General features: G+C 37.9%; 1 protein-coding gene across 20 annotated transcripts in view; it reads right to left on the bottom strand.

Moving 5' to 3' along the window:
• The window catches only part of PDE4DIP (phosphodiesterase 4D interacting protein), a 223,925-nt gene that overhangs the window by 54,068 nt on the left and 146,292 nt on the right, over positions 1-23,565 (bottom strand). For all 20 annotated transcript variants that reach the window (XM_079925156.1, XM_079925154.1, XM_079925151.1 and 17 more), the window contains 7 exons: positions 21,162-21,329; positions 20,909-20,990; positions 17,260-17,351; positions 12,922-13,038; positions 12,391-12,528; positions 11,056-11,168; positions 9,791-9,918 (listed from right to left, as the gene is read on the bottom strand). In XM_079925156.1, coding sequence (XP_079781282.1) covers positions 9,791-9,918; positions 11,056-11,168; positions 12,391-12,528; positions 12,922-13,038; positions 17,260-17,351; positions 20,909-20,990; positions 21,162-21,329 — 838 coding nt within the window. The remainder of the gene's footprint in view (positions 1-9,790; positions 9,919-11,055; positions 11,169-12,390; positions 12,529-12,921; positions 13,039-17,259; positions 17,352-20,908; positions 20,991-21,161; positions 21,330-23,565) is intronic.

The following is a 23,565-nucleotide window of genomic DNA, read 5'->3' as shown; positions in this document are numbered from 1 at the left end:
GCCACTGACTGTCTATGTAATAACTTTCCCTGTTGTGACATGGGCCCAACGTGACAACTTTTTCCCACCATCGAGTGCTAAAAGGGTTCCTGATTTCCTTGGGATTAGGACAGCCCGGCTCCTCTCACACTTTTCCATTGCTGGGATCAGTCATGAGTGGGGTGATAATCTCGCTGAGGAACCCTCCTCTAAGGGTCCTGTGTCCTACAGAAGCTCAGGTCTAGTCCAGCCCCGTGGCAGAGAACAGTTCAGCTGTTTCCTAACCCCTTCCTCTAACCTCCCCTCCTCCCACCTCCCTCAAACTCTTGTCCAATGCCAACATCCTGTGCCTGAAGGGTTTCCTGCACTGCTTTGTCCAAATGGAATTTAATCCGTTCTTCCATTCCCCAAAGATGAACACAGTCACCCTGGGGTGCAAACATCTATGCCCTGCACTAAGGAACAAGTAGTTGCAGTTTATGGTCCAGGTAAAGGTCTAGGGCAGTGCTGACCAATAGAACTTTCTGTGATTTTATGTCTCTGCTGTTGAATTCAGTAGGCAGTAGTCACATGTGACTACTGAGGACTTGAAATGTGGCTAGCATGACTGAGGAACTGATTTTTTAATTTAATTTAAATTAATTTAATTCAAATAGCCACACATGGCTGGTGGCTACCATATCAGACAGCACAAATCTAGGGCATTTCTTCTTCTCCACATCTGTTAAAATAAGGCCATTCATCAAATTTTAGATTGACACCTGTGGCCCACATTACTGATTTCTTCTGAAAGTGTAGGAATTTATAGTGGTTAATTCATTTGGAAACCAAAGAAAATCTACCGTGACACTCCCCGGGTCTTACAGAATCTGCCCAAGTTAGAGAATTTTGAGATCTAGTTCTGACCCTGGACTCAGCAACCAACCTGTTAAAACTCCTCTTATGACCGCTGGGAAACCTGAGCCTCAAAGAGATTAGGTGGCTTGACCTAGGTTACGTAGCTACTTCTGGGTAAGAGCTGTGCGGAGATGGCATGTCTCTGGGCTTTCAGGCAGAGGCAACTCACTGTTCCCTCTGGTGACAAATCAGATCTTTGTCTCTTCCTCCAAGAGCAAAGAACCTGCTCCTGAACTCAGACGTCTGTGAATGAAAGGCTCTGCATGAATAATGAGCATTCACTACCCTCAACAGGTAAGGTGAACAGGGCCAGTTCACACTTACGTTCCATCTCTTGGCATCTGCAAGTTTATACCAGGGATTTGCAAGGGCCCAGGCCAATCTCATTAAAGTCCTAACAGCTTAATCTTTTGACTTATTCCCTGGTCTTTACTGTGAATGTTGTGTTAACTTTGGACTAAGGCAGTACCCTATTCAATAAAGCCCTACTCACAAGGAGGCACCTTTACCATTCAGCATCTTTAGAGATCCTTGGCAGGCTGTGTATAGTAGCGATTTCCAATACTTACTTTTTCAAACCAGCCCTAGAACCATCTTATTCAGAACACTGGTTGTGTAGAGGTGAATGAACACACTTCCTAAGCTGTGGCTGTTTTGGAAACTCACTGAACCCAGGATGCTAATTCACTTGAGGACATCCCTATCATATTACGCTCATTTTGGAAAATCTTTCCCTGTACAGCAATAGAGATCAGAACGTTTTTCTCTCCCTGCAAAGAAAATGAATTGTCCCACTCAGTGATAGATTAAGAAAACACACTTTTCACATTGTTTCCCTTCTGAGTGTTGGACTAGAGAATGATCCTGTGGTTGAAGAAGGTTCAGCTCTATGAGGTCAGGATCCTCACCCCCATACCACTCTGGGCCCACATCCCATGATGATTCCTGTACTAGGTTCCAGAAGTAGGGTAAGTGGGGATTAGAAAGAGTGATTGTCCCTGGCCTTGAAGGCTTTTGGCTAACCCTTTCTACCCTCCACTTACCTTTGTCAACCTTTCTGATGCCACATCTCCATCTCTACATAATGTTCTCTCTTTAATTCACTCTGGGGCAGGATACCATGATTTTGACTTCATCAGGAGTTAAGTGGAGACAAAGCAAAAATGCCCATTTCATCCTGACATTCTACTACTAGGGGTTTTGTTTTCCTCATTCATTTTTTCATCTAGCTTAGTCTGCCATACTTCCTTCAGGGCAGCTTTAAGGGTTGCTCAGCCCTTTACCAATCTGAATTAAAATGCTAAAGCCTTTTTTGTGTGTGTTTGTTTGAGGGGTAAAGTTAAAAAAAAATTACAGAAAACATTGGAATAAGTTATCCCACACAAGGTTCTATCTATAAGTTTATATTAGCCGTTCCTCTTTCTGTTTTTACCATTTCTGTTTTTTTTTTAAATGACAATAAAGGACTTCTCTTTTGTGGAGGATACCCTTTTCTATGCTTTCACAAAGCAACAAAACACTGTCTCCAGAACTAAGTTGGAATAGTACTTTAAATTTCTAATTTAAAGATACTATATATTGATGGAGTGCTTATGTTTGATAAATAAATAAAATGGTCTGCCACCTTTAGAATTTCTGAAAGCTAAGAATCTGTTTATTCAAATTTAACTTGCTTCTCCAGGTTTTATCTCCAGGATTAAGTTTTACATGTTAGACTGGAAATTTTATTAAAACCTTTTATTTGAGGCTTTGATGGTAGTTTCTCAAGTTGTGGTTCTTCCAAGTTTCTAGGCTCTGAACTACACATAATGGAGATGGTACCAAAACTTCCCTTTCTTAAGATTTAGAAAATTATTTTCTACCAACTACCTGACTTTATAAAGTGTATAGAAATAAACTTCTATAATACTATAAAATCCTTGGGCAAAAATTTAAGTGGTATGTAAAAACAAGGTCTTTTTTTTTCATCATTGAGGCAAAAATTCATACTTCTGTGCTTTCTAAATTGAGGATGGCATAATTATTGAGAACATGGACTCTGGAGCCAGACTGTCTAGGTTAGATTTTTGCTCCCATCATTAGATACGTGACTTTAGACAAATCACCACCTTTCTGTAACTCAGTTCCATCACTTATTCATTAGGGTTAATAGTAATATCCACTCCATACACCTGTCAACTTTCAAGGGTTTGGTGCTTTTGAAGGGCTTAGAATAGTGGTTGGCATATACTGTGTACTCAGTATATTGCATTATTATTATTGTTTTAAATTATTGTTGGTAAACTGGTCTATGGGCTGAAAAGTTGAGGGTAGAAAAAGACCGTAGAACCTAAAAGTACTCAGCAGAAGAAAATTCTATACCTAATGTTTTTACTGGATGATCTTAACTGAGTCTATCTGTACTTCTTCACTGCTGAATATGTTTCCCCAACAGGAGGTTTGAAGTAACACTCTTATGTTCTCCCTACTTTGCAGGACAGTTGAAAAAACACAGATCTATCAGTAGATTAAGATGAACTCTTTTGAATAGGTTTTACAAATAGGATTCATCATCATTAAATCATAACTGCCTTAAAACTCCATCATGCACAAATAAGCCTTGAGGGAAAGTCATGAAGTGTTATTTTAATCCTCAGTAATGAGTCCCAACTGGGCTGCAACAAGACCATATTCTCCAAATTCTACTCTACCATCATTATTGTTTCCTTTTTAAGCCATTTATATGCAACCAACAGAAAAGGAGTAATATTTTCCCATAAAGTTACTCAGAACATAGGAGTCCTATTTGACTAATTTTGAAAGAGGATTCAAAGAGCTAAACTTTACAGCACGAACAAGTTTGCAGTGACGAGCGCCCGGCTGTTTTTCCCTCAGTGCCAGGCTCTTATGTCCCCTGGGCTCACCTCACTTTCACTCCTAGGCACTTTGCCATGTGCTCATTACAAGAACTCTCACCTGTTCACGTCATGAACCAACTATTGACGACTTAAATATTATGATGCTACCTGAGAGGATCAAAGAAAAAAGGTCTCCTATCAAACTGCAGTATTACCTGCATCCATTCCCTTCTGGACCATAAGAAAACTTTAAGATTTCATATAATCTTCCATAAGCTTCTGCCAAGAAATAAAATTCTTTAACTAGACAGATTCTGATATTGGAACTGAAGTAGCTAGAAATCTGTTGTCTGCAGTCAAGCCCCTTCATGGTATATCTTTGTCTTTAAATTGCAATATCTCTTAGGTACCCTTCCAGCTTACAAGCTTACAATTCAGAAGGCAACTGTTTTCAGTGACTTAAAAGTCTGTAATGTCAAGGAATTCTTCCTGCTTATGATCTCTTTTTTCCTCAAAGAACACAAGAAACAGGCCTTTCCAGGAATATACACAGGGACAGCACCACCCACCAAAACAATGGACTCCTCAAATTTTCATCCCACTTTCTACTACTCTCCTTCAGCAAGGAGAGCAAGAAATGTTTTTTGAAGGTAAAGTAGTCCATTTCACATTTCTGGGGGAAGCACAACGCTGTTTCTTTAGTCTCACTTCCTTGAGAGTAGAAAAATTCAGGTTTCTTCCTCATCCTTTAGTTAAATTTCCTGAGCCTTATTTGACTTGGAATTTTAGTACAATAATCAATAGACTGATTCTCCTATAAGAAAAAAAAAAGATATGAGCTTTCTCTACTTTTCTCATAAATCTTTTAAGAATGAAACCAAATAGTTACTGTTTGGCCTTTGATAATTTTATTGGATCAGTGACAATTTTCTGTGTCTCAACTATAGCTGAAATTCTAACACTTATATATAAAAAAGTACACGCTCCATTTCAGCACAAATGTTAACACAATTTAACACAACACAGTGCCATGAAGAAATGAATTATTTACAGCTTGTTTTGGTGGGGAAATAGTCCTAGAAATAATCTAGCACCACCACGTTACTGGATTATTTAACACATCACTTCCTTCTTCATTTAAATTGTTATGAATCACTCTAATTTTTCTCAACAGCCCTAAGGCCAAAACTTTAAGTGGTAAAAGTAAACCTGCTTTTATTATCAAACTGATAGTACTTCATGGAAACAGACAGAAATTCATGGTTTATAAAACATACTTGTATATATACATGCCTCTAAAGTTCACAGATTGAGAGACAGGTTGGTATTTCAGAGCAGTGATTTTGATAATTGCAAAAGGAAGCACTGTATACTCATGTAATATACCAAAAACAAACCTACATGCATTTCCTAGACAACCATGAGTTCTCAAAGGGAACAAGGAAGTCCATTTGGTTCATGTACTTAATTAACAACTCTACTCTTCATATTACTTTAGATCAAACATTTTCTGATGTTGATGAACTTTCTATTTTATCCTTCCAGCTTTAGCAAGAAGAAAACAGTATGATAAAGATTTTTATTTCTGGAATTTGACTTTAAACAACAAAAAGGGAAAGTAATGCAAAAAGAATTAGTATGTCACTTTATAAGTTTAATTATTCTTATTTGAAATCTGATAAAATTAGTATTGTCAGCTCTACAGTTTTATGTGTCCCTTCCACTTCCCATCCTTTGCTGGAAGCAAATTATAAATTTGCCTTATTTGGGAAATTTCTTTGGGAAATTCATCCTGGCTCAGTGATTACATAGAAAGAAGTTGAGAACTTACCTTCTGTCAATACTCAAACTACTTAAAAGCAACATGGTAGTCTTTCAATCATAATAAAAAAGGCTTAAAAAAGTTATTGCTCCAAAAGTCTAGTGGGAGGGTGGCTTAAATCCATAGTCCAAAAAGCATTAAGATGCAGAAACTATTACCCCACAGAAATCACTCTGATGTACTGTCCCACTGACTCATTCCTTCTGTTTTTTAATTGGGTTGCCTTATATGCGGCTCCATATTCCCAGCTATTCTTTCTACAGTACAAATGGTTCTATACTACCAAAGGGAGAAGAAAAGCTCTCTGAGCTCTACCCCAAAGAGAAATGAGAAAATACTCTATATGATTGTATCTCAGAGGATGTTAGTATCTGAAAAAGAAAGCTAACTTCATTTATCCCACCTCTAGTGCCATTTCTGTAAGGCAGGATGGAAAATGGACTTTAAAGTGTGTGGGTCACTGTATTCCTTCCTGACTCCCTAGGAAGTTTGTCATATATCCCTGCACACTGCCTGCAGGCCTCTAGAATTACTACTGAGACCCTAGCTGAAGAGGCAACTTGAGTTTTTCAGGGACATGAAGACTCTGTGACTTTTTCAAATAAAAAGACCAAGAAACCAGAAAACAGTAATTTATCCTAACAACAGGAACTAGAGTTTTCCAATACTAGCTCAAGGAAAGCAAAGGTATTAAATTATAGTTTCCTCTAGGGCTTACAGTCCAAAGGGAAGTGACTTTAGGTAGGTCAGTCAACCTTTATTCCTCAATGAAAGGAGCAATTTGGGGTGTAATCTGATCTATTCCTTCTTTCCCTAATCAGAAGACTCTAGATCCAACGAGAAGACTGAAGCAGAGAGAACTGAAATCAACTTTCTTGAACTGTTTTGAAGCTATGAACCAAACCGCTCAACCAGACACTGAATTAGAAGCCTAAGTAAGCATAAAACTGATAGGTCTTTTATATATATATCTGCCATTTATGTATAATCTGTGCAAGTAGAATAAACGAAAGAACCTCCTAAGGAAACTCGTGGCTTGGATCTAATATCCTATCCAGGGCAAGATTTTCTTGATCTTTAACAGATCTCTCACTATACATAATGACCAAGACAAATCTTTTAAAAATATGAAGGAGGAACCAAGAATGTTGCTACCATCCACAACTGAATGAAGAGAGGTGGGTGTGGGAGAGGGTTGGGTCAGGGGGGATAAGGATAGAAGTACACCCCATCAAAGTAAGAGGTTGACAATGTTAAAATAGTCCCATCAGGCCTTTTCAGAAAAACTTATAACTTGGCTAAATAGCTAAAAAGAGAACACCAGAAAAATGTCGATTTATACTAGGCACTAACCATCACCAGACTTCAATGATATAGTTTAAACCTGTAATAGAAAAGAGTTCAGGGGAAATATCTGTCAAAAGGACTCCATTTCACTCATTAAATAAATCTTTTTGGAGGTCCTTTTCAACTCTCTAGCTCTAAAAACTATAGACTTCAACTACCCTGACCTCTTACAACCATTACAACCAAAAAGGAAATGTGAGAAAGACCAAATCCATCAATATGCATTTTTTTCAATTTAAGGTCTATGCTTCCAATTAAGCATAGCCTGAGTGAGAATTTCATTTCATTTTCTTTCACGCTTTTTATTCAAGCACAAGGTTCTATAAGCACACAATGCTTTATCTAAAATTATTGTAAGGTTGAAAAATGCTTGGCAAAAGTAGAATAATTCAGTAAGAGAAAATGTCTGTGCCCCTGAAGAGAGAATGGAATCATATTATAGCATGCTAAATATGATTATATGAATGATGTGGCCAAAGCATCATCTATCTGTGGGATACAGAACAAAATTCATTAGAATCATGTTCTCTAATAAGATGCCAAGTTACCACACAAAATTGTTAGACCAGCAAGCTCTCTCCAGTTAGCACTGTTTGCAAGCCCCATTCCAGCTATACAGACCAGAAAGTCAGTACCAGATTTTAGTCACATCTACGTTATCAAGACCAAACTTTTAATTTCTCTTGTGCCACTAAATCACCTAATTTTCTAAAATGTTTCCCAAGGACCAATATCAAAGGTAAGTAGCTATAGCACAAGTTACTCTATCTTTTCAAGATCCAAATCAGGACTACAATTCACTCACTTTCTCCCCCAATCTATGTATTTTGTTCATTGTCCAGTAGGAAGTTGAGTTTCTCATTATTCACCCCACTACCTTAATATTTCTAACACTTAGCAACTGTTCAAGATAACAAGGGAAATTCCTATTCTCGTTGGAGAATGACAGAAGTAGTAGTTTACATAAATTACTGTAATCACTATGAGCCATTAGAACCCAAATATCACCCGTGGTTGAATCTTCATAGGAAACGTAGAAAGTGTCATTGGTCTATTAGTAAAAATAAGGAAAGGCATTTCTTAAATGCCTTGTAATCATATGACAGGCTAGCCTTTGGTGGGGTGATATTTCTACAGCTCAATTACCCTCCTCTTTACTTCTACAATGTTACAGAGCTTTATGCAGGGAAGGGTCACTAAACATTGGAAGACTAAGAAGAAATGGATGATTCTGCTTATACTTCCAATCTCCTTTCTTAAATGACCCCTGTACCACCCAAAGCCTATTAAAACTGAAAAGCTTTCCATTAAGAGGAAAGCTTATGGCTACCCATCTTTTACAAACTATCAGTTCTTAATCAGAGGATTCCATGGTGTTTCTCCAGTAGAATATTTTCTTCCCTGTCCATTTTAGAGTGACAGATGCTCTGTTACAGGCATGGCTACGGTTACAGAAACTTGGACAGAATTTATAAGGTAAGCAAGCCATGTCAACACATGAATGTAAAAGAAATAAAAGTGTCATATGAAAAATGGAGGGAAAAAAGAAAAACCATTGTGCTCCACCTCGTTTAGAAAGGGTACTCGGTCATATCTATGGGGCTGAAGAGCCTCAATCCCTATTCACCAAATTCCATGTTTAAAAACTGAAACCTGAGCTTCTAATCTAGGAAATTAATTCCAGCAGAAATAACAAACCTCATGGGTTAGCAAGGTTACAAAGTAACCTTGGTTACTTTTTATACTCTTGACATTTAAGATACCAGAAGTATAATCTCAAGGGCCCCCTTCCTTACATCTGTCATGTTGAAATAAGAAAGCATTGAGACAATGACCAAAACCTAGAAAGATCTGCGACATTTCTTTCTAAACTATTCAAACACGTCAAAGCCAGAAGCCTATTACTTATTGTAATATGGAGAAATGCAAAAGCACTAAAAAGTAAAAAATACAGGACTCCATCTAGTGCCATTACCAAATGAAAAAAATACAAGAAATATTTTCTTCTAGTCATAATGAGTTATTTGGTGAAATACTGAATTTAAAAGGGGACATTACGTTTGAAATTATCTTTTTATATAGAGAATTCTGACTCTCGAAGACCTGGGAGCTTTCTTAAAGTTGTGTTCTGACTAAATACTATACCCTTAGTTTAAAGAAAAAAATTTTAATGGACTCTAATCTGCATCTCATCTAATTTCGCTTTTATTCAATAATCAACTCTGAAACAATATTAGAGGTAAAGGTTTACTATAAACACTTTAACAGTCTTTGCCTCTGCTCTTTAACTTGGCCTTCCGAATACTTTCAGTCTTCTATTGCAAGACTTGGGTTTGGTTACCTTCTGATAAGGATTATACCACTTTCGCAAAGTCATTCTTATAGGGTCTCAATCTCTTCTCTCTCTCTTATCTTGAAACTTTGATTAAAAAATTGCTCTCACTCAAAGAGCAGGAGTTGATTGAATGGCAAAAATAATACACACGCATGCATTTATGACATGATATGGAACATATGAAATGGACTGTGAAAGTGGGGGAGGAATAAACTTTATTGGCCTGTAGAAGGGATGAGGGAAAAGAAGGAAGGGCTGGGGAAAAGAATGAAAACAGGTGGGAAAACTAAAATGGAATGATTAATAGTGTGCAAATATACTTTGTAACCTCCACGATTCAACTTGGAGACAGCTATGTACAGTGAAATACAGGTAGACTAAAGTGAGTTTCACTTTGTAGTTGATGCTACTTGTACCAGTTCTATCATTAGTAAGTCACTGTTTAATTCTGCCAAAGTCAGACAAGGCTCTCTGGTTAGTGCAAACAAGGGTCTCCATCCCGGGCTGCAGTCTGACCCGCCAGTGCTCAGAAGGCATGCTCGTGATGAACTCGCACACTTTCCAGTTCCCCACCTCCAATGGCGGCCAGGGTCTCCAGCCTGCTTAAGCGCTCCAGGCTTCTTCCAAGAACTTCTTCTAGCCGACTGCGTATCACCTGGGCCCCTTCTAGTTCCACCTGCAGAGTTCGGTCTCTCTCAGAGCTGATTAAACATGCCATACATGGAAGGAAAATGGATTAGCCATCAATGTAATGAGTCCATAGATGCTTCCAAAGAGCCATCAGTGCCACTCTGAGCCATGAGACTTTTGGAGTAATTGTTCTCTAGGACACAGTAAATGAATGTGGTCTTTGTTGTGGCCCTTGTGTTCAATGCTGGTAGATTAGCAAGGCCTGTTTTCTGTAAAGTTTGTCCCTTTATCCTAGATTCTGGGCCAATTTGACATAAAATTATAGTTCCTAATATTTATCTCACACCCTTATAGCCCACTAAGAGAAATTTCATTTTTTAACTAAAAGCGTGAGTTTCTGAAAAGCCAAAACCCAGTAAAAACTAAATGCAAACTGAATCGATATCGAGCCAAGTAGGGTCGCTACTGAAGATATTCGTTTTCTCATTTGTTACCGAAAACTGACAGTGCTCTGAAAAAGAATCCAGTTCACAAAGATGCAGAGATTCTTTATAAAGTAACACACATGGTCCTATTTTACCTTTCCTCTGCCTTCATTTTCTTGAAGGAGAAAGAAAAAAAAAATTTTTAACTCAAAAATAAATTAGAAAAAACTGAATAGTAAAAGAATAAAAATTAGGAAAGAGAGAAAGGGGCTAGGAGGGAAGGCAGAATAAGAAAAAAAAAATAAGGGACTATAAAATGAACCAGAAGGATATAATATACATGACCAAAAATCAAGAGGTACAGGAAAATAGATTCATCATGATGGCTATGAGTAAAATCCTGGGGTAATATTAGCCACAACAACAATTATATCTTCTTCAGTTATATTCAGTGACTATCAGTGCCCTTTATAGTCTTATAATGAAGCAGCCTTTAATAGGACATGGATTAGAGAGAGGAAAGAAGCACACAATGAGTGCTTACTATATGCAAGCATTATTTTAGACACCTGACACGTCTCCTCATTGGATCTTTGCAATAGCTACATGAAATGGATGCTACTCCTGACTTAAGATGTAGACACTGAGGCTCAGAGCAATCCCTACAACTAGTGACAAGTCGGGTAGTCCCAGTTATGATTTTCTTTTTCTCCCTCCTTGTATACTGTAAGCATCTGCACTTAATGAGGAATAAAAGGAAAAACAGTGCAGTCACTCTCTTACCTCTCTGGATGGGCATGGAACCTCACGAGACTGCTGTAGAGCTGTCTCTCTGCTTGTAAGGCCTCATTGAGCCGACTCCGTTCATCTACCAGTCCTTCTAGCATCAGCAGCAACTGAGGGAAAAAGAATAGAAGCAACATGCAAATAGAGACAGGAAGTCACAGTTAATCCTGAGAAAGAGACCAAAAGAATGTATTAGCATGAACTATGACTCAAAAAGCTCACTATCTCATTACTGACTTAACCTTTCTATATATAGTATGTTACAGTTTTCAAGTCAATGCCATATTATCCTTTTTTACCTTTAAAACTCTATCGGGGGCTTCCCTGGTGGGTGCAGTGGTTAAGAATCCGCCTGCCAATGGAGGGGACACGGGTTCAAGCCCTGGTCCAGGAAGATCCCACTTGCCGTGGAGCAACTAAGCCCGTGAGCCACAACTACTGAGCCTGCGCTCTAGAACCCGTGGGCCACAACTACTGAGCCCACGTGCCACAACTACTGAAGCCCGCACGCCCAGAGCCCGTGCTCCACAACAAGAGAAACCACCACAATGAGAAGCCTGCACACCACAACAAAGAGTAGCCCTCGCTCGCCACAACTAGGGAAAGCCCGTGCGCAGCAATGAAGACCCAACGCAGCCAAAAATAAATAAAATAAAATAAATTAATTAAAAAAAAAAACCTCTATCAGGCAGAATTCAAATATGGGAGTAAGAAGAAGAAAGAGGAGAGCAAAGCCAGAAGGACAGGCAAGAGGCCAAGAAGAAGGAGTGGGAGAGAAAGCAAGGAAGGGCAAGAGGGAAACATACAACAGGACTTACTAGTACTCTTCATTCATTCATTAAACATTTATTGGGCACCTTCTATGTGCCAGACTCTGTTCTAAGGAGAAGCTTACTATCTAGTGGGGGGAAAAGACATTCATGAGTCACAGACACATGTCATTGTGAGCTACAGTAAGTGCAAAGATGAGCTACGATAGTGCATAACCGCAGAGATCTATTTAAGTGAACTGGTAGAGTTTAAAAGCTAGCTTGGAATGAGATGAGTAGTTAGTGAGAGAGATGATAGTGAAGACAGGGAGGAGTACAGGCAAACAGGTCATTTTAAGAAGCTTGGCATTAAAGAGAGGTCACATATGGGGCAGCAGTTACAAAGGAACTACACGTATGAGAAAACAGCATCTGTGGCTGCTACTGACCAAGGCAGGGAACTTTAGAGCACAGATTTTCTATGAAATTCCATCAACAGACACCTTCATAAGTAATTGAGATTGACGGCTTGTTCATTGTTTATCTCACAGTAAAAAATAAGGTTTGTAATTCAATAACTTACTTGTTGTCTTCGGTTTCCGGAAGTTTCCTGACCCTGTGATTCTACTGAAGCAACTTTTTCCCGAAGAAGTAAGACTTCTTGGGTCAGGCGTTCCATAGCTGGTATGTCTTCAGGATCAACCAGCTGCATTTGCAGGTCCTAAAAGTCAAAAACAAGTATAGTAATAAAAATATTGGGTTGCCCAAAAAGTTTGGGTTTTTCCATAAGATCTTATGGAAAAACCCAAACGAACTTTTTGGCCAACCCCATAAGTCATAAAAACACTATTCAGCACAGGAACAAAGTAACAAATCTCTTGAAATAGTCTGCTATACTTTAAGTGGGATATTAATAAGCCGTATGACGGTAACAATAGCTTCTTTATGAAATCTTAGCAACTCTGACATAAACCAGAGAGAATATGTCAATATCAAGAGGCTCAAACTAACAGTGCATAAGAAGACTCAATGTATCCAAGTGTTGTCTGAAGATGCCCTACAGGTATTCTGAGCTGTAATCATTTCCAATAGTCTTTAAAAAGCTTTGAGAGACCTTTATGAGGTCTTCTTTAATCTGTATTGTCCTGGTCAGGGACTCCATATCAGCGGCCTGCACCTGCAGCTCTTCCTCCTGCACAGCCATCATGGACTGCAGGGCGGAGAGTTCCATCTGTGGAGAAAGAAATCCTGAAGTCAGTGGGTAGAGGAAACAATACGTGTCACAATTTCATTTCAACGTTGAAGCAAATGCTTTTCCATATCTTATCAGCCAGTAGTGCAAATAGAAACTAGAACGTGAATAGTGCGCTACTGGATCAGATCAATAAACTGCACTGTGCAGTACTAAAAGGTGTTTCATGGGAAGTTGTAATGTGGTTTTAATGATATCCTCCATCTTTGTTATTAGCACTACAAAACATACCAAATTTGTTTAATTAATGAGTTTATTATACTACTTTAAAAAATGGGTTACCATTAGCAGATGCAAGAATAGATGTTTTTCTTTACATAAGTATTTCAGCTAAAAGATTAAAAAAAGACAGAATATCTCCATTTTTGCAAGCCTTAATGAATTAATAGAGGCATCGATCATCAATATCACAAGAGATCACCAAACATTACACACCTCCTGATGGAAGAACACACCACCACCTATGAAGAAGTCCTACCAAAAGTTAACACTGTAGGCCCTAAACGTTTAATGTTGTATCTTTCATCTCTCCTCACCAGAAAATGACAGCCAAATATTCGATTATGACAAATTTCACTAAAAATCATGATAATTTCCACAGCTGCTAACATTTACTAGGTGCTTATTACTGTGTTCCAGGCCTTATAAAAAATACTTTGTAGATATTTAATCCTTTTAACAAACCTAATGACTTGGCTTCTGCCCACGTTTTCAACCTCAGTGTGAACCATTTTCTACCTCATTCATGGTTTTCTAGGCACACTGGACTTTTTCTGTTCTAGGAATGCCAGACTTTCTCTTGACTCAGAGCCTTTGCACCTACTATTCCCTCTGCTTGAAATATCTTCCTGAGTTGCCTCCTTCTCATCCTCGAGTCCCAGCTTACACGGCATCTGCTCAGAGAAGCATTCTCTAGCATTCTATCTCCAACGGTCCCATACATGTTACTTTCTATTATTTCCCTCATATCGCTTATGACTATCTGTAATTGTATTATTTGTTGTCTGAATCTCCCCAGTAGGAATTAATTACATAGGGTCAGAGACTTTGTTGATTTTGTTCCCTATTCATCCCCACCACTTGCCCTGGCTTAGAGAAGGTGCCGATATAGCTGATGAATGAAAGAATGAGTGAATCCTCCCAACAACCCTACAGAATAACTACTCTTCTACTCCTCAATTTACAGATGAGGTGACTGAGGCTGAGAGAAATTAAGGAACTTGTTCAAAAGCCAGTAAGTGGTAGATCCAGAATGTAAACTCAAGGAAGTAGAGTCAAAGCCACCAGACTATGTCCTATATGCTTCATGGTAATGGCAAGTTATTTGTAAGTAAACATTTCAAGGAAATATTTTGAGATAATTTTTTTAAAGTAGTTGTGACAAGTGAAGATGGATGACACACAGCTAGTTTAAGGTGTAATCAAGCTTCCTAAAGGAAGCAGCACCTTTTTCCTTAAGTAATATAAAACGTAAGTTATAAGCAACAAAAATTTTACTTGTGTATCTTCTTTTTTTTTCTTTAATAAATTTACTTATTTATTTTATTTTTGGCTGCATTGGGTCTTCAGTGCTGCGTGCGCACTTTCTCTAGTTGTGGTGAGCAGGGGCTACTCTTCACTGAGGTGCGCAGGCTTCTCATTGTGGTGGTTTCTCATGCTGCAGAGCATGGGCTCTAGGTGCGCAGGCTTCAGTAGTTGTGGCATGAGGGCTCAGTAGTTGGGCTCGTGCGCTCTAGAGCACAGGCTCAGTAGTTGTGGCACACGGACTTAGTTGCTCTGCGGCATGTGGGATCTTCCTGGACCAGGGCTTGAACCCGTGTCCCCTGCATTGGCAGATGGATTCTTAACCACTGCGCCACCAGGGAAGTCCTACTTGTGTATCTTCTAACTCCATCAATGCTTATAGAATCACTGTGTGGGCTTATGATGGTTTATAACTATACAAGGGTATTTGATGATTCTGGGCTACTGCAGCAGATTAGGAGGAAATGCTTCTCCTCACATTTCCTTCCTTGTTGAAGGAGCTCAGTTACTGTAACTCCTGACCTCTCTCCACCCCTTTACTCACTCAACCCTGGGCAGGCAAAGGGACTTAACAGTAGACTGGGGAAGAATAAACCAAGCAAGCTTGACCTAGTTCCACCTTTCCTCTTCTTGGGAGACAGCTGCCTGTAGGAAGCCACTGCTTCTCCAAAGGTAAGCTCTTCCCCACCATGCAGAATGGTCTGCTGAGGCCCAGCGTTGCCTGTCTGGGCAGATAAGTCTACCTAATTCTGGGGATTGGCCAGCAGGCCCACTTGGTTCTTGCATTAAATTCTCTAGGTAAACCTTTATCAGTAATACAGTTGATAAAGTACCAAACTACCTGCCACTATTTTATTTCATTTCTCATTTTGTTCAGATCTTGGGTATGGAAAAAGGGGTGCTCTTAATTATTAGGCTCTCTTCAGAGAGCTCTGCCATTTTATACCGAGGTAGTTGCACCACTGAAGAAACATGAAAACATGAAGAAAAAACATTATTGCAGCAAGCTAAAGGTCTGCGGTCAGATAGACACGGGTCTTACATCTTGGCATAATCTCCCGAACAAGGCAATTTAAACTGAGCTTCAGATTCTTCAACTGTAAAATGGGAATAATATCTACTTTTCAGGGTTATGTGAGAATAGAGAAAATGTATTAAAGTGCTTGGCATATAGCAGGCAATCAGTGAATGATAACTATTATTACCACCACTACTATTATCTCAGGGGGGTAGGGGGAATGTTGAAAAATCTGGGAAAATCTATATGGCTTTGGTAAATACCTAATATTAGAGGAAATATGATAATGAAAATACATAGCATTGAATTGAGAAGTTGTAGTTGATTAAGAACATACAGACGTAAGCAACAGAGCTAAATATAACTCACTCAAAATACCGATTTTTTTCTTTTAAATATTTTTCTTCAAAATACTCATTTATAGTAATTATAATTTTATGATCCTGAAAACAGGACAAAACCAAAAGTAATATTACTCTTAATTGAGTATATGTGAGATAAATAGGAACAGCATGTGGAAACTAAATTATCTGACATGATAGTGGCTAGGGCAGAACCAAGAAAAAGGAGGGGAACTAGGGGATTTTTTAAACTAGTATTTTTTAAATGCCACACAATTTCACATCCTCAAAACTTGATTCATATAACTCCGTAAGGAGAAATATGGTAATGAAAAGAGAAATTAGAGGTACAATAAGATAATTTCATCACAAATATGAATGCAGGTTTTATATTATAGATGTAACTATGACAAAGAGGTAGAACAAAACTGAGGAGCTATACAGACTAGCCAGGTAAACTTAATTTAGGAACCCATGACACTGGCCGATCTAAAATAGAGGTCATAGTAACATAAAGGCTTTCAGTTTTAGTCTATAACTCTATACTGTGGACCTAATGCTTCTTCTACATCATAGTACAAACAACTAGCTGTATAGGGAAGAAGAAGTGGAAGGGATCCTGTAAGGCTGAGAGGCCTCTTCTAAGAAAATTGATGAAACCTCTATGCTAGAAATAGAACATATGAATGGGAAAAATTATCTGCTCCAGGAAATGACTTCTTAGGAAGTGTTCTGAGTCACAAAAGACTTGAGTTTAAATCTTAGCTTTAGCATTTTATAGCCATATAACTCTTCCCCACCTCCAGGTTTTAAAACAGTGTTTCAGCTTCTTCATCTATAAAACAGGGCCAATATGACTTACTTAGCAGAGCTGTAAGTATTAGTGCTAATTTAAGTATCCAGTACAGTGCACTGCATATAGCAAGTACACAATAAAAGTGGGTCCTTCTCAAATTTCTCCTGTTTCATGTTTCTAAAACTAATTTCATGGCTCTAATGTCATAATTCTAAGGAGCAATTATGTAGCACTTCATTTTTTCACAAGTCCTTTGTAATTATTTTATTCCAGTTAGCAATGGGCAGAGAAAGCTGTGTTTTTTCAGCACTTAAAAAGTTTTAATGATCCTCATTATAAATAACAAGAGCATCTTGGTGAGAAATGTGTATATAAAGGGATTTCTATTTTTCTCCAGAAAGCAAAAGGGCTCAACCTGCATTTGGACCCAGATATTATACTTGGAGAATTTTACTCTTTTAAATATGAAGTATTTTGAAAAAAACAGGAATTAAGAAATTAGGCTTAACAAGAAAACTCACCCGACTTTCTCTTTCTTTTTTAGCCATGAGCTCAAGTTCCTCTTTGGCATTACTCAGTTCCTTTTCCAGCCCTGCAACTGTATCCAAGTCTCCTAAAAATGAATACATAATGCTAGTTATAATCAGTATCAACATAATGTGATCTTTGCTGCCTTGTTTCTAAGGAATTTAAGATACAACCCAACAACAACAAAACACATATGCACAGGTTGTTCTTTGCAGCATTATTTGTAATAGCAAAATACTGCAATCAACCTACAAGCCTATAAAAGAATGAATAAAGCATAGTATATCCACACAGTGAAATACTATATATAGCCGTAAAAAAGAATGAGGAATATCTTTAATGAACTTATATGGAGTGATATCCAAGATATTAAGTACAACAAGCTGAGCACAGAAGAATACATCTAGTGAAGTATGTTTTATATTAGGAAAACGGGAAATAAGAACATACACATACACATCACATATACACATAGAATTGATCTGCTTATTTTTGCAAAAAGAAACACAGGAAGGGTACCTCAGAAATGAAACTGGTTGTCTTCAGGGGATGAGTAAAAATAGGAGAGAAAGGACAGGGAAGTAGATGGGACTTCGGAGTACACTTTTCTATATTTTTGAGCTTTGAAGCACGTTAATGTTTTATTATTAACGTGTAAAGTTAGTTCCACAATGAGGAAGCAAAAGCCAAACACTGAATACTAACATAAATAAATGAAACTAAATAGCAAATTGATAAGATAACCACCCAGAAGATAATAAAAAAAATTAATCCAAATAATTTTTGCACTCAGTATTCTAACTGTACACCCTTGGTGGGAAATATTCTAAGGATAAAAAGAATTATAAAGAAATTTTAAACATTATTTAATAGATTTAGTGTTGATAGTGGTATTCATGTAGCCATTCTGAAACTATTTTTGTGTACTGTGCAAATGTATAAATATAGTGGTGTTACAGGTAACCAGGTTTCTCAATGTTGGGAGAAGGCAGATACAAATACAAAATAACGGAAAGAAAGAACTTGTATTGTTTAACTGGAATTAGAGGAATCAGTATCAAATGGAGATATATATGTGTGTGTGTGTGTGTGTGTGCGTGTGTGTGTGCGCGCGTGTGCGTGTGTGTACGTATATACACATACATATATATGTGTATATACACACACACGCGTGCACACGCACACACACACACACATACGCTCACACATATACATATAAACATCCTTAGCTCTGTTCACTTAAAAGGGCCTAGAAGCAAATGACATACCTGCAGCTATGAACCTATCTTATATCCAGATACTAGTATATAAATGCCATTACCCACTAAAAGGAACCAGAGCTCCTTGAAGTAATGGATAATTTCAGGGCGGAGGTAGGCAAAGTAAAAGAAAATCACAGAACACCTTATTGTGCCAGAAAGTATGGAAGTGCTCAAAAACAGATGGGGAAATACTGAAAGGACAGAGGAACAGCTTGAAGGGGCTCCAATTGGCCAAATCCGGGATAATTTGGTTATCAAATGGAATAATGACAGAAATGGATAATACAATGATTTTTTTAAAAAAAAGAACCCATTACTCCATACTGATATAAACAAACGGAGTAGGAAGAATAGGGAAAGGGCATCTCTTCTTTATAAAAGAATACACACTACTAAACAAAGAAGGAATTTTAGAAATAGAAAATCTCTTTTTTAAACTACCAAATAGTGAGTTCCAACAAGCTCAAAGGATGCTAAAACCACTGGGTGAATGACTGTGGGAAAGCAGAACTACCAACATCTCAAGGCATTTGCTGGCAGATCATTTATTAATTACAAAGGGGAAAATGAGCCTTCAGAGTGGAGACATCTGGCAGATACAACCTTAACCAAACAACTAAACTTAATATCACCGAGCATAACACAAACTGATACCATGTGCTCCTGATGTGATGCACTGAGAAAGACATCATCCATGTAGTATTCTTGCCAAAGATGTTTAACTTGAATCTAACCATGAGGAAACAATCAGAGCCAAATTGAGGGCCATTAGCTGGCCCAGAGTTTTAAAAAATGCCAATGTCAGAGAACAGACTTGTGGTTGCTGGGGGGTGGGGGGGTGGGGGGAAGGGTTGGATTGGGAGGCTGGGGTTAGCAGATGCAAACTATTATATATAGAAGGGATAAACAACAAGGTCCCACTGTACAGCACAGGGAACTATATTCAATATCCTGTAATAACCCATAATGTAAAAGAATATGGTAAAGAATATATACATATATATAAAAAACTGAATCAATTTGCTGTACATCAGAAATTAACACAACATTGTAAATCAACTATACTTCAATTGACAAAGAAAGCCCATGTCAAAAAACACAAAAAAGCCTAGAAAACTGTTCTAGATTAAAAGAGACTAAAGAACCATGACAAGTAGGTGCAATGCATGATCCCTGAGGGAAGAGAACAACCAGCTATCAAGAATATTATTGGGACAATGGGAACTCTGAATATAGACTGTACATTAGATACTAGGACTGTATTAAAGCTAAATTTCCTGAGCGTGATAATTATATTGTAGTTATGGAAGAGAATGCCCTTGTTCTTAGGAAGTACATAATGAAGTATTTAGGGATAAAGTGTCAATGATTTCTGTAATTTTTAAATGGTTCAGAAAAAAACATTATATCTGTGTGTGCGTGCATGCAAGAAATAATGCAAAAGTAGCAAAATGTTAACAATTGGTGAATCTCAATAAAACTGTATATGGGTATTCATTGTACTATTTTTGCCACTTTTCTATAGGCTTGAAATTTGCAAAATAAAAAATTGGGGAAAGATGCTTTTAAAAAAAGGTAACTACGGAGTAAATTAAACAAATCCAGCATCCTTTACTCTTTAACTAGCATAAAGTTTCTCACTAAAAAATGACTACTTGCACAACTTATCTATGAATTCCATAATACCCTACACTATAACACAAAGTTTATGCATTCTTAAAATCATTAAAAAAAATCGTAAGTTAATTCTCCAAGTCCACATTTCTTATCATAGCACTAGAATCACCAAGTCACTAACCATGGTGAGCCCCTATGTTTGGAACTCACTGGATAATAGTTTCTTTGATGCTTCCCTAGATCCCAAACTTTTGGTCTGTGAAAGTCAGAGACTTTAAGGCACCCATTTGAGTTTTGCTCAGCTGTTTTTAGGGAGTTCAAAGCCTATAACCATCCCTTGGATGGAGGGGAGCTTGGCACTGCCTACCCCTCCCAACACTGTAATGTGGGTTATGTCAATTTACAGTGAGCAGCCTCAGCCTGCTTAAGGTACCCAGGAGACAGCGTCAGCCCTGTGGTCCTGCTGTGCAGGTTTGGAAACCCTGCCTCCTGCCTTCCTGAATCCCTGCAAAGCTAACTGAAAAAGAGAATTAGGATGCAGTTTCTCTGAGTCAAATCGTGTGGCCAGAGCAATACTTTTAATTCAAAATAAGGCAAGGGTAGTTCTCCCTAGAAGACACATGTCTTCAGCCTTTCGGTGGAATCCAAACTTATTTTTTCCATTATGGTAGGAAGAGAAAGAGAGTCTTGGCCAAACCTATTAACAGAGAGTTACAGGAAGGAAAGACAGAGGTTCCTGAGTGAAATGAAATTTGATACTTACCTAACGCAGACCTGGGTATGCTAGTATCCCCTTTGTCAGTCAGTGAGGTGCTATCATCTCTGGAGGGTATAGGCACTGAACCCTAAAAATTGGAAGAGTCGGGGGATTTAGGAAGATACAGGAACCATGATCACAATGACAAGGACTTGGAACATTCTTGCACAACTTGATATTAAAATTATCACACTTATGCCTCAGATATAAAAAGAAAATGCAGTTGGCATAAACATCTATACAAGTCTATGGTTCTTACTTGATCAGTCTGCTCTGCAAGATGGGGACTGACAGAGGTAACTTCAGCTGGTTGGTTAGAGATGAGTGCCTGGGACGTCATGAAATCTTTCCCTCCTAAATACTGGCGCAGGGCCTGTAATTCTGAATTTCTTTCCATTAGGGCCTGTACCATCTTTTCTGCAGCAGCCTAGTAAGGAAAACACACATAACATTAGAGAGATATTCTAATAAAAAAAAATTTGTGTTCTGATGTCATTGTTAAAAGCCAACCATTTAAGAAAAGCCAGTGGGGCCCTAAGAAATAGTTTCCTTGCTTTTATTTTATAGGAAAAACCATAGTCAATGAGCGGAAAGAAAGTCTCTCGTAGGCACAATATTGGAAAAACGGAATATAACACATCTGTCACAGATAAAATAATCTAAACTTGTTCTGCTAGAACTATCAGGCTAAGGTATTAAGATTCTGGTTTGAATTGGGTAACATATGTCTTTCTTTACTCATGTGCCTTTGGCCTGAATGGTCTTTGCCCAAACATTTGTTTGGTACACTCCCTTAAGGTCTTTGCCAAATGTCAACTTTATCAGATTGGCCTAGTCTGCGTTTCCTATCTAAAACAGCAATCTCATCTCTACTCCTAATTCTCCCGTCATGCTAAATTCTTTTTACAATGCACTTACCAGTAATCAATATATCTATTTATTGTCTCTCTCTCTCTCCCCAGCCCCCCGCCCTGCCCCAACTGGATGTAAGTTTTCTGAGGGCAAGTACTATGTTTTGTTCAGTGCTGAATCCCAAGCACCCAGAACAATGTCTGGCACATGGTAGGCACTCAATTCACAGGTACTCGAGACCTATTTATTGAATGAATCAATTACACAGAAACATTTTTATCAGACCACATGATCAGGAGAATCTGAACCTCAGAATCACCAAACCCAGTTTATTTCATTTCAAATCCCACAGTTTTCTAAGACACATGATGGTACAATAAGGAAAAAATTTAGAACAAACAAATGCTACCAAAGTCTGCATTTAATCAGAAAATCTAGAAATAATAAACTAAGACTAAAAGAGGGTATAAGATGATGAATATATTAGCTATATTATAGCATCGACTGTCTCTGGGAGAATTACTACTATTTTAAATAAGAAGCTGAGCTCTTGTCATAACTTCTAAGGGAAATAAAAGAATAACCTTCCAGTTTTAGTATGTAAAATTCAGACTCTTCAGGGATTTGGACATAACCATCTTAGAGGTAACAGTACATTATTAATTTGCCCTAATAAAAATCTCTGTGAAGTTATGAGAAGAAACAGAGTGAATAATACACAAGACATCTTGTGCCCTATATATGATCTATCTGGCTTGGTACTCTTTTTCTAGCAGTGCTGCTTTTAGCGCTGCTCCTCCAAGTGTGGCTCATGGACCAGCGGCATCACCATCACCTGGAAGCTTATAAGAAATGCAAATTCTTGAGGCTACGCTTTTAAAAAGCTATTCAAGGGATTTTTCTGCATATAAAATTCGAGAAGCAGATTTAGAAGAATACAATCATTACACTTTTTCTTGCGTTGAAAATCTTTTGTGATCTCAGGCATCTCCTAGATTCCATTATTTTACTACCAGCAGTATATTAAGTGTTATAAGGCTAATTCTTTCAAATTACAAAGGGGTGAAAAAGAAAACTCAAAGACTTGTTAGCCTCTTGCCAAAGACTTAAATAATTCACAATGATCTTGTTAGGTCTATTCCAGAAGCAATTTCTGCAGCACATGGCAGCATGTATCTAACAAAATGTGTATTTACTGCAGTGGGCCTAAGAATTGGATGAGTGGAATATAACCATCCCATAATATAAGGAAGCATTAGAGAATATTATTGTCAAATAACATAGGCAAATGATAAGAATCTAGTTCCCTCTGAGAACTGACTAGGGAGAATTCGGAGTGACTGGTCCCTGAAATGCAGCACAAGTCAACTATACCAGACTTTCTCTAGCCTTTAGGAGAAAGATACGTGAAAAGGAGGGTAAGTTAAGAATTTACTTTTGAAATATTTGTGTACCATTATTTTGAAATTACTATATGCCGTATTACTATGAGATTGTTTATTCTCATCATGGCCTTTGAAAAAACACAAACTTTTTTTTCTCTCTTAAAATAACTCAGATTTTACATGAATTAAGAGAAAATACGGAAAGTATAAGTTTTCCCATACCCTGGCTAGAAACAAAATATCACTCAAGTCTTGATCAGTTAGAATCAAAATCAAAACACTCCAGAACCCTATATTCCTTTCTGTCAAAATTATCAGAACATTAAGGAAAAGAAAATGTACATAATGAATTTAATGAGTGGGGACATGTATTATTTAGGTACCCTCCAAATGCAAAGTGTTCTAGAAATATTTCATACTCTGATG

Source organism: Stenella coeruleoalba, assembly GCF_951394435.1.
Source record: "Stenella coeruleoalba genome assembly, chromosome: 1".
NCBI classification, from domain to species: domain Eukaryota; kingdom Metazoa; phylum Chordata; class Mammalia; order Artiodactyla; family Delphinidae; genus Stenella; species Stenella coeruleoalba.
The sequence above is the reverse complement of the archived record's forward strand: the minus strand, read 5'-3'. Positions and strand labels throughout refer to the sequence as shown.